Genomic DNA, 12,042 nt, shown 5'->3' on the forward strand with positions numbered 1-12,042 from the left:
CCACATTGCTACACTGGTGTTCGCATCCTCCTTTCTACTTTCACTACTTGGATGGTCAATATTATTTTCCTCTCGTTGCGAGATGTAGGCCTTTTGTTTTCATTAATACAAAATTGATATAAATGGGGGCATTCGATATCAAATAAACGATAAATAAACCGCCACGGTAGGCAAAATTACTGGTATCAATAATGAAAGTGTGTTCTTAACAAATAATTACATTTAAAACATGATCCATAACGCAAGGTTTATTGATATTAACTCGTTATTTCAGAACCTGCCGCACCCCACAAAGGAACACATTACAAGTCATGATTAACAAGAAAGGTTGATATCTCAACTCCATATGTGCATACATCTAGTGATATGTGACGTGATATAAAAAGAGAGAGAGAGAGAGAGAAAAAAAACGAGATATAAGAGAAGTGAAGATATATAAAAACCAAAACTCAACAAGAAACTCACACAGACAAAAGTAGAAAAGCAAAATAACAACATAATAATAAAAGTTTAGAAGAGAGTGATCCATTGCAATTAGAGTATGTTTTCTAAGAGGCTTGAGGTGGATAAGGAGGCCAGTAAAGATGAAATTGAATCTTGTAGACAACTGTAGGACCCTTTAGATCAACAGGATAAGACGTAACATAGCCTTGCACAAACAAGAAATCTTCAGTGCCTCCTACCACTGGATGATCTGAACGCTTGATGTTATTTGTGCCTCCCACAATGGAAACTGAACCCTTGCGACCCTTCACACGAAGAGTTATCTTGGCAACAGAAATGCTGCTAAACCCATCAAGACTAGAGGTGATGGAACTTCCTTCTGCAGTTCCAACTTCTTTGGAGGATCTATTAGCTGTGACAGTCAAAGGGTCCTGAAAGACAAAAAGGGTACCTAAAGGGGTTGTTGTTTCAGTTATTTCTTCCCCTCCTTCCAGTTCCACTCCATTCACAATGACATAACCTGTTTTGTTTATGGTTTCATGTTGAAACAATGAGAAGTGAAGGGATTTGTAGGGGTTGGGGCGGTGGCGATTGTGGTGATGGGAGGAGCCACAAGTGCCCTCAAAAGGGATCATGGCCAAAAGCAAAATAGCAAGAGCATAGTTATGCCAAGCAAACGCCATTGTTAACTTTGTTTTGATCACAAAAAAGGGATATAATATATCTCATTAATTATATGCATGGCACATGAGTACGAGGTTCAGATTTATAGCGTGAAAAGTTAGTTTGTAGAGTTCAGAGCGGTGTGTCGCATGGTTGTTGATGGCATCAATGAAAATGATGGCTTAGTCATTGAAGGTCGTTCATTCTTGTTCTATGTCTATTGTTTTTTATTCAGATGTATGCATAGTGAAATTTGTGTGCATAGAAGACCTTGTAGTTGTAGCATAAGTGTTTGTGTGTCTAGAAACAATGTAGGAAGAGTCAAATTACTTGATCCGATGCATTTTGATGTCCCCTTTGTTTCGCACAATTAAAAGCATGTGATCATATGTCTTTATTTGCCATTTTATTAAGTGAATTTTGGTAGGATGCGTCTTTCGAAATAGAGCAGCGACGTAATTAGTTGAGTGGTTAGTGGATCACGCTACTCTACTATAATAAATGTGCAACTAAAATTTCATCACTAATAATATTGAAAACTCAATTCAAAAATAATATAGAAAATTCAATTCAATTCTAATCATTAATTTTCTCTTGTCTAAGAAGAAGGTAAATTGAGTCTACTGAGCGAACAATCTCTGCCTTTCACACCAATCGGGTAAAATTATTGCCTGTAATATCAGTGGATAAAGTGGGCAGCAACCATTTTCATAGTTTACGAAAATGTAACCAATTTTTATTAATTTTAACTGAACAAAGTAAATAGGTCGTATGTTTTATTAAACATAATTCAGTAATTTAGTGTATGTTTAGTTCAGCCTATTTTGAAAGTATAATCGCTTTTTTTCTATTTTTGTAAGAGTGTATTTAAAAAATAAGAAAGTATATATTTCTGTAAGAAAGTAAATCCAACATGCATTTAAAAAAAGCTCATGCAAATTGATCAAATTTTATTAAAAAATATATAATTTGTTTAAAACAATTTGAGTTGATTTAAATGAATCTATTTAAGAGAATAAAGTTTGTCTATTTTTTTTATTCTTAATATTCAAATTGACTTTACTTAAACTTTGTTTGAGAATTTAAAGGAAAAAAAAATTAAGAGATACAGAAGAATAAGGGGAAAAAATATTAACAAAACTCTTGAATTTATGAAAACTTGAAAAACATAGGATTATGAGAGTTTTAAAAAGTTTATAAAAGTTCTCAATTCTTATATTTTAAAATTTTTAAAATAAGGGCTAGCATCATCTAAACTTTTCTTTCCCTTTCTTTCTTTTCTAAAATTAACTTTCAATCAAAGTCTTAAAGAAAAATAATCTCTTTACCACTTAAATTATTTTAATAAATGTATACATATTGTAATTTTGGAAAAGAAAAAGTAAGATAAATATTTTATATAAATACCATAGACCTGGGTTAGCGCCTTTGATTTTATATGATATACAATGTTGAATTTTGACTATGATTAAGAATCTTCGGTAAACTAAATTTTCACGCAGTGGAAGCAACATTGACATATTGAATTATTTGTCAACTATCACCATCAGTAAGAATGACTATGGTCGCACTCGTCATATATTTGTACAGTTTTTTTTTTTAATTGGTTTAACTGATATAGATAATAATTAAGTTATAAAAAATCTAAAAAAATAGTTTATTATAGGAACATATTTTCTTTAAACACACATCAACAATATATACTTTAACTAGCAGCATAATCTATTATAAGTTAGGTGATTTATAGTGGGAAAGACAAATGACTAATAACTTAATTAGTCTATAATGAGAAAGATAACACGACTAAGAAATTGCTGGCGAAAGGCCCAGATCTACCCAACAATGCAGCATGGCCTAAAAGTGGCTATAAACTAAACGAGTTTAGGAACAAAAAAAAACAAAAATTGACGCCTTATTCTGTAAAAGAAAAAAAATCCTCAGTTAAACTAAAGCGAGAAAGCAAAAGTTAAAGTCAGGGACACCCTAAAGTTAGCAGTGCAGTTGTTAAAGCTTTATAGAGATATGTTCAAAAGTTTTGAATGCACCTTTGCATGTGGGAATCATGAATTCAAAAAGAGAAGGGCTCGCTGTCAATTTTCATCATTCTCCCATTAATTTTATCCCAAACGTGAGAAGTGGTAGAAATTTGAAGACTTTCTGGAAGGAGCATCCTTGATTGTTTAGCTTTTGATTTGGACTTTTTGCTTGTATTCCGAATATAGACTTAAAAAATAAACTTTAATGATTTTTTTTCCCAGTTGGCAAAATTTAATTGGTAGAACATGAAGACAAGTTATAAAGTGGGATGGGTTTAGAAGATTTCAACCTACGTATAGTTTATTTGAATTAATTCATTTTATATTTAAAACATTAATTAAAAGTAACTTAATATATTTTAACAGAAAAATTATTACTTACTGTGCACTAAATTCATTAAGAAACTTCGCCACTCTTTAATTGGTTTAGAAAGAGTGTTATACGGTGAATTTGAGAAAAAATAATTTCAATTTTGCACTATAACCAAGTGATCGTTTATACTAAATAAAAAGTGATAAAATAATTTGACATTTATTACATGTATTTTATTTTTATGAAACTAAATAAATAAAGTAAAACTTTGAATTCTTTAATAAATACAGAAAAAGGGTCTTAAAAATCACGCTTTTAGATTGATCCTACCTTATTTTTCCTAAAGGGTCCTGATGAGTTTTAAAAAAAAAATTCTAAACCGCTAAATCGAGATATATATTCCCGAATACTCTACAAATATCACTACACTAAAACAAATTAACAACACATTTTCCCACTCCACCTAACAAAATAACCTCTCTTTGAAAAATATTTCTATTGGGTCATGTTGCTATGATCAACCTCAGTTTCTAGTTAACTTACATTTCATTCCTTGGCTGTTGGAAATTGTTCATAGCTGCTAACTTAGTACGTTGTTTCTTGGATGCTTTCATTCTATGCTTGATAATACCTTGAATGCCTTCCAAAGTGTCCAAAACATCTTCCATAGAGGGCCGATTTTTAGGGTCATTTTGAAGGCATTTTAGAGTGAGTTGTGCTACTTTCAATGCTTCCTTGGATGAATACTGACCCTTTATTTTACTATCCATAATGGTTTTCAAATTTCTTTTATCAGAGAGAGAAGGCTTAATCCATTCAACCAGGTTCTGCTGCCCATTGGGGCGCTTCGTGTCAAGTGCTCTCAACCCTGTCAGCATTTCAAGCAGAACTACACCAAAACCATAAACATCACTCTTCACATACAAGTGGCCTGTTGAATCATGACACAATCCTTAGCCATGTTACAAAGAAATAGCATTGTTCTCAACTTCAAGTATATTCACAAAAAGCAACCATTTACGTGTGTGTAGATATGATGATTACCTGTTGCCATGTATTCTGGAGCAGCATAGCCAAATGTGCCCATGATCCTTGTAGTTACGTGTGAATCTTCCCCGGAAGGCCCTGATTTAGCCAAGCCAAAATCAGAAATTTTGGCATTGTAATCCTGCAAAAGAAACATTTGGTTATCAAAATATGTGATTTGTAGATTTAGTATTGTATATATAAACAATAAAAAAAAAAGGGAAAATAAACTTTGCATGGAAACATTTGTTCATCGACCATACAAATACATGGAAAAATGCTAAACCCTAAACCCATGAACTGATATTAAACCTTGTTGCTTTAAATCAATATTGTCCATAAAGTCAATAGATTTACTTCAAGAAGTCAATGGGTCTGGTATTTACTCATGGGAAAAGATAATTTTGCATTTATCAGCAAAAAATGCAAGTAAAACTTTGGTTAATATAACAATGATTTTTCTAACGTGCGTGAAAAGATACATGTTAAAAATTGAAAAGAATAATATTTTATTAAAAATTATAATATTCAATATTATTAAGGTATTAAAATTTATAATATTTTATGATTTTTAATAAAAATATAATATACATAAGTTCTTATTTTCTACGCATGCACTTAAAAAAATGATAAAACAAATAGAGACCAAATTCATAAAATTGCTTTAACTCATTTGGTTTAGCTTCCACCTCTCGAGATAAGGGAAAATGTGTAAGACAAACATAAAAAAGAGCAACTATGGAAAAGTAACTCACCCCATCAAGTAGTATATTGGAGGCTTTGAAATCTCTGTATATGACTTGCTTTTCTGAGGTGTGCAAGAAAGCCAAGCCCCGAGCAGCACCAATAGCTATTTTGATTCGGGTGTCCCAAGAGAGTGGTTCCCTGCTAGCATTTCCTAGTTGCAAACAAAGACAAAGAAAATGAGTTAAACTCAAATCCATGGCCAACAATATTTTCTTATTCATTTGAATTGTCTCAAGTTCATACTCCCAAAAAGATGGTTCTCCAAGCTTCCCCTTGGCATGAACTCGTACACAAGGAGAAATCCCTCATCGCAACAGTAACCCAATAACTTCACTAGGTTTGGGTGAGAAACCCTTCCTAAAAAGTTTATTTCCGACTGCATTTTCATATAAACAAAACGAGAATTACAAAAGTTATATAAACGCAATATGACAATTGAAAACATTACAAAATACTTATTTATGTCAAGAATTAATATCCTTTCTCTGTGTTCTATAAATCATTTATCAATGCATCTGTTTACGTACACTAACTTGAAAAGAGAGAAAAAAAAAATTCCACTTTTTAAAATGGCACGTTCCACATATTTCGGCCAGTTAAACTCAAACATTCATAAACAACAACAGGTTCTTTTTTTCCTTTTCATTTCTTCTTTAACAAAAAAGAACAATAATAAGTTCTGCAGTATGAACAATACTTAATATACGTCGTTGAATATTTTAAAATTTTTTGAAATATTAAATCAATTTTAAATTTCAATACAGTAAATATATATTTTTTACAATAAATACTTCAGCATTTGCCTGACTTGACAGGTTGTTATCATGTTTACCGAGTTTTTCCCACGTGATTACCCTAAAAACTATTGTTAAATGTATTTTACTTGAATTATTTTTGCCGTCAAACATTACTCAACTATGGAACATGAAGAACAGCTGTGGCTGTGGGGCTCCATAATCACAGCTATATTAGTTGTTACTATTATAAATAGTTTAATAATATTAAACTGCACGCACATTGAAAAAAAAATTCTTGTTTAATAAAAAATGTTAATCACTGTGTTTTAAGAATATTAGTTAAGAAAATATAAAATAAATATGCATATTTTATTAAAAATATAAAAATGCACTTATCTCAATATTTTATGCATTCTATTATGGTTAATTATTTATACATTTTTTAATCAACACACTTATGGCATTGATCAGAAGACACTTTTTTTTTGGTGAACATCAGAAGACCTTGTTTAATAATGTACTTGAGGTTGTATGAATCAATAGTTGTTTGAAATCGGGCTGCAATAAATTAGAAAAAGAAAGAGTACAGTGGTTAGAGGGGACCACAGCATCTAAAAGCAAAATAAGTTGAACATAATTACCAACCTGCCACTCTTGCAATCCCTGAACACTTTCAGGCTTCAATTTTTTGACAGCAACGACGAATCCAGAGCCAGGTTTTGCAGGTGCGAGTGTGTTGTGATCCAACCAACCTTTGTAAACTTTGCCAAAACCACCCTCACCAAGCAATAAATCCGACTTGAAACTTCTGGTGGCAGCTTTCAGCTCCACAAAACTGAACTCCTTCATCGTTTCCACTCCCCCAAACGCAATGCTATCAACAGTACTGGTAGTAATCGTTGAACCTGCAAACATATTGTGTATATGTATGACAACGAATAATCACAACAAATTAAAACAACCCAATTAATAAAGTGTTTTTTTTAAACTTGCCTGAATGTTGAGGTGTGTGGAGGGAATTAGCGAGTGGTTGGTGGCCAGCGAGCGAAGTAAAGTAGATACCCATCTTAATTAACCAACGATAATTGATTAGTTAATAGCGAAATCAACAAGCTCAGCAGCAATTAATGATTATGAATTGAAGAAGAGGATGAGAAAGAGAAGAAGGAAGTAGTGCATAGACATAAACATAAAATGGTAGTTAGATGTATCGTTTTCGTCATAGTCATACGTTTGACTGGTATTTATGTTGGCGCTTGCCATGTTGGCCTCGCGTTTGGGAGCAAGAAGCCAATAATGTTCGTTTTACGTACCGTTCCTTGAAATTTAGAATTTGGAAGGAACACGACCTTTTGCATAGGTGCCGCTTTGGACATTTAAGGACTCGTCTTCAAATGCATAATTACATTCCTTTGTCTGGTCTTCTACATAAGAGGTAATTATTGTTAACATTTTTTATTAAAGATTGTTTAATCAATAAATTTAGCATTTAAAACAGCATTTTTAATTAAAAACAACATAATTATTTCGTTAAAATTATAAAAGTGTTACTAATGAACGCGTAGATCAACCTGTAAAAAAAATTTCATCTTAACTTGTGATAATTTGAATCAACTGTATTGTTGTCTACTATAATTTTAACTGATTTAAACAAAGTTTACTCTAATAAAATATATTTATAATTTAAACCAAAAATTATAAAAATATAATCAATATTTTTTTAATAAATTTTATTGTTTGTAATAGTTTCAATAAATTTTAAAGACTATAATTAATAATTTTTCTTTTATTAATTATAAAAAATAGAATATTTTTAAATGTATTAGTTTAAAAAAAAAATTAAAATTTTTTAACATCAGCCTTTAATATTGAAGTTAAGAAATAAAAAATTATTTTTATTAAAAAATTGAGTTTATTACATCAAAGTTGAAAAATTGTAATAAACTAATATTTTTAGATGCTCAAAATTAGTCGAGGTGAAGTTAACAAAGTTTATTTTATTTTTTTTACTAAAACAAAGTTTATATTTTTATATCTTATTTATTATGATATTTGTATTAATGAAACACCTACTCATTATTTTATATACATAAATAAATATATTTATTTATTTAAAATATAACCAATTTGAATATTTTATATTTTATATATTTTTGAAATAAAATAAAAATTTATGACATATAACTATTTTTTATTAGTCTTAATGAATTAGTTATTTGTTTCTTATAAAAAAAATTGATAAAATATAATAATATAAAATTATTGAACTTAATTAAAGTGAAAAAATAGTTTTTTTTTTCAAATTTACTTAATCAAAGATTAATTATCATAACAATGAGAATTATTGATTTTTCAATAATTAATAGACCTTGCTAACTAATGTCCTTAGGATCCTAATTAATGAATTCTTGAAATTTGTTTTATTAAAAATTATGTTAAAATCCATTAAACATACAAAACAAAGTACATCAATAATATTTTATTTTTAACAAAAATCTTTCACTTTTAATTCTTTAAGAAATATTATAAGAGCAATAACTTTTTTTTCAACGCATGCATAAGGATACATAATAAAAAAATTAATAGATAATAAATTTTTATTAAAAATTGTAACATTTATTTATATTAATGCATTAAATTCTATGTTATCATGTAATTTTTAAAATAAAAATTATTATATGTAAGTTTTTATTGTGTGCTCTTAAAAATACATTAAAAAATATTAATTTTAAAGTCATATCTATCCTATATTTAATTGATTGATAGTATAAAAATGTTTACATTGATGATAAATTATAATCGTTTTATATTTTTAGTAAAAGTGTATTTGTCTGACAAAAATTCTAAAACTAAAGATTAAATATTTTTGTCATCCATTTTTATCATTTAAAATCATTTTTATAGTAATATTATACTACTAAATTTTACACTTATCTAATAATATTAATTGTTTATTTTATTAACATAGCCTTTATTCTTTAGATTTATTTTAATTGATCAAAAATAAAAAAAAATATTCAAAATATTCATAAAAATATAACAAATACTATTTTTAATAAAAAATAGTTTCAATTACTTAAAATCAAATTTAAATACTAATGTTAATGTCTTAATGATCTTTCTAACTTTTTAATATAGTTTTTTTTATACTTCAATTTGATACTCATTTTATATTTTATTATAATATTTTAAAAAAATATTTTTTTTCATCTTGTTTAATTTGGATTCGATCTAAGTTGCAAACCTAGATACGATAAGTGATATGGTAGGTAAGTCTACCGAAGATATTTTGTATATATAAAGACTTGAATTTAAAATCTTATTTAAATGATATGCCTTAAAACTTTTTCTAAATGATATTAAGTTGCTTATTACTCAAACTAATCTCTGTTGATAAAAAAAATTAATTTTTATTTATCAAATTACAAAACATCTACATTAACAACATTGGTGTATACATAATCATTTCTTATGTAGCAGGAAGAGAAAAGTTTGGATCATCTTCATTTTTTTTTCTCATAACCATCATAGTTATTATAATATAAATTTTATTTTAAATTTATTAATACTTTTAAAATTTTCTGTGAATAAGATTTTTTCTATTTCTAAATAAAATTGAGAAGATTCATTTTAGCAACAAAAAAAAAAGTGTTAATTTAAGTGGTTTTTTTTTTAATTATCTCTCTGAAAGTCTAAACGGTTGTCAAAGCCGGTCAGTTTCAATTGGCACTATTTTATTTTTTAATGTGAGATAAATTTTTTAGTCTAAGGATTAAAAAAATGAGTTAGTAAGTTAATAAATTAATATATTTAAAATTAATATAAAAATTGGCACATCAGTAAATTAATATTATTATACTGAATTTTTGTTAATGTTAACTTTAAATTTTAATATAAACGACTAATAATAATAAAATTTTATTAAAAAATATATTTATTATATTTTTATTATTTTAATATAATAATTATATATATTTTTTATTTATAGATGTTTAAATTTATTCTTAGGAGTTAAAGTAACAAAATTTTATTATATTAATAAAATTTAATGTGTAACTAATAAACATTTATATGTTATTTTAAAAAAATTAAAAAATGAGGTGAACTAACTAGGCAAGGCAACATGTAGAAAACCTTGGGTCAAGTCAGCACCCTAATGTGAACCAGACTCACTGGATCTGCACGCACTCGTCACAATCTTCTCTCTCCATTCATTTTATTTCACAAAAATAAAAAATTCACTTTACGTTTTTGGCCTCTTCCTCCACAGCTCAGCAACAGCAAGTGCCATCAGACCCCTCTATATAAATTTTTATACGCTTTAATGATCTTTAATTTTTAAAAATATTTTTTATTTATTTTAATATTTAAATTAATTAAATTAGTTTAACTGAAATATAATATTAAACAAAATGTATCATTAATAATAACACATCTTTTTATTTTTGAATAAATAATACATTTAATTACTTCAACTTAAATTTTTTATAGTATATATATTTTTAAATAATACTATAAACTGTTGAAACAAATATTTATTAAACAAATATAATCAGTGAATTTTTAAACACAAATTTTGGGCATTATACACATTCTATGAAACAAAGATATTTTTGAATAGAAAACAAAAACCTTGAACGCGTATGAAGGTGTCACAGTTTGAATTGTTATTAACTAGAATAATGCTACAATTATAATGTTAATAGTGAAGAAGCTGCACACCTTTCACATTGCAAAGTCAACGACTAAGTGCATGCACATATGCTTCAGACAATGGAAAAACAAAACAAAAGAAATTGTCATATTAACTTGCACGCTCACAAAAAGAACACAATCCCAAATTCTAATACAACTTTTTTTGTCTCTTTTATGCATATGGCTTCATTGTTAGTGTTCTTTCTCTGGGTGTTGACAGTCAAACCCACATGAATTATTTGACTTATGCTTTATTTTTCGGCTTTTTGGGGTATGGTTTCTTCTTAATTAATCAATTTGCCTCAGACTCTTTCTTACCTACAGTTTCTTTTAAAAAAAATTAGTTTAGTTGTAAATTTGTCCCTTTATGTTTTAAAAATGTTTACATAAGAAACATTGAAAATAACTTTTTTTTATTGTTTTTGTAAAAGCTTTTAAAATAAAAGCAAGATAGTTTTGAAAGCAAATATTTTTTTTTATATTTTTAAAAGGTTTCATTTACTGTGAAGTTAAGTTATTAAATATTGAGTGTCGGTGATAATTTTTTTAATATATTTTATTTGTAGTTTTTTAAATAAAAAGTTTATTATTAACAAAATAATATCTTTTATCATATTGTTAAATTTTGTATCGAAATTATTTTTTATTTCCTAATAATTTTATTCGTTGCCGTCTCACTAATTATGATTCTGGAATTAATAACTTATTCAAGACATATTATGCCATGCATGCATGTGATCCAAGTTTAGAATGCATGTATTCTTTCTGTAGTTATTGTTGTTTTTCATTTACTATTATAATCGTTGTTTATGATATCAGTAATCATTGTTATCGATGAAATTAACAAGTTTTTCAAATCAAAACTGTTTAAATCTTATTTGAGACAATGTTCCCAAAACGCTTAATTAAATGGATAATTCGCATTATTGTTCGATCGATGAACGTTCTTCCGTGTGTTTCGTTTATATTAAAGTAATTTTTATGCTGCTTTATAAATTAAAAAAAAATCATATTTTCTCACACATAAAATAATTATTACATTTAATTTTATATTAATGAATAATAGAGTTATTAATTTATTTAGAAAAGTATACATATTTTTTTTTAGTTTTCATCCAATTTAATTCGAATTCAATCCAAGTTGCGTACTTAAATAATATATGAGTTTACCACTAAAATTTTTTTGCGTACATAAAAACTCAAACTTAAGACTTTGCTTAAACAATGTTAAACCATTTGTCACTCGAACATTACTTAAACAAAATATACATATTTTTTAATCTCTAAAATACTAGAGTAATTATAACACTTAATTTTAAAAAGTTATACAATACCTTTTCAAGTTTACAATAATATAACAAGCATTTTATATTAAATAAAT

The 12,042-nt window shown here is 27.4% G+C and overlaps 2 protein-coding genes across 2 annotated transcripts; both read right to left on the minus strand.

The window, feature by feature from the left end:
• Positions 1 to 548: 548 nt before the first annotated feature.
• On the minus strand, positions 549 to 1,127 carry LOC113869743 (dirigent protein 19-like). The gene has a single exon (XM_027506201.1). The coding sequence runs from the start codon at positions 1,125 to 1,127 to the stop codon at positions 549 to 551; it is 579 nt and encodes a 192-aa protein (XP_027362002.1).
• Positions 1,128 to 3,995: 2,868 nt separating this feature from the next.
• On the minus strand, positions 3,996 to 6,815 carry LOC113870098 (probable serine/threonine-protein kinase PIX13). The gene is made up of 5 exons (XM_027506698.1): positions 6,612 to 6,815; positions 5,473 to 5,605; positions 5,238 to 5,380; positions 4,501 to 4,624; positions 3,996 to 4,387 (listed from the first exon to the last, which is right to left on the minus strand). Exons 1-5 carry the CDS (start codon positions 6,813 to 6,815, stop codon positions 3,996 to 3,998), a joined length of 996 nt encoding a protein of 331 aa, XP_027362499.1.
• Between the last annotated feature and the right edge of the window lie 5,227 nt (positions 6,816 to 12,042).

The sequence above is a fragment of the Abrus precatorius genome, unplaced genomic scaffold (genome assembly GCF_003935025.1).
Source record: "Abrus precatorius isolate BTA unplaced genomic scaffold, Abrus_2018 Scaffold6, whole genome shotgun sequence".
Taxonomy (NCBI): Eukaryota; Viridiplantae; Streptophyta; class Magnoliopsida; order Fabales; family Fabaceae; genus Abrus; species Abrus precatorius.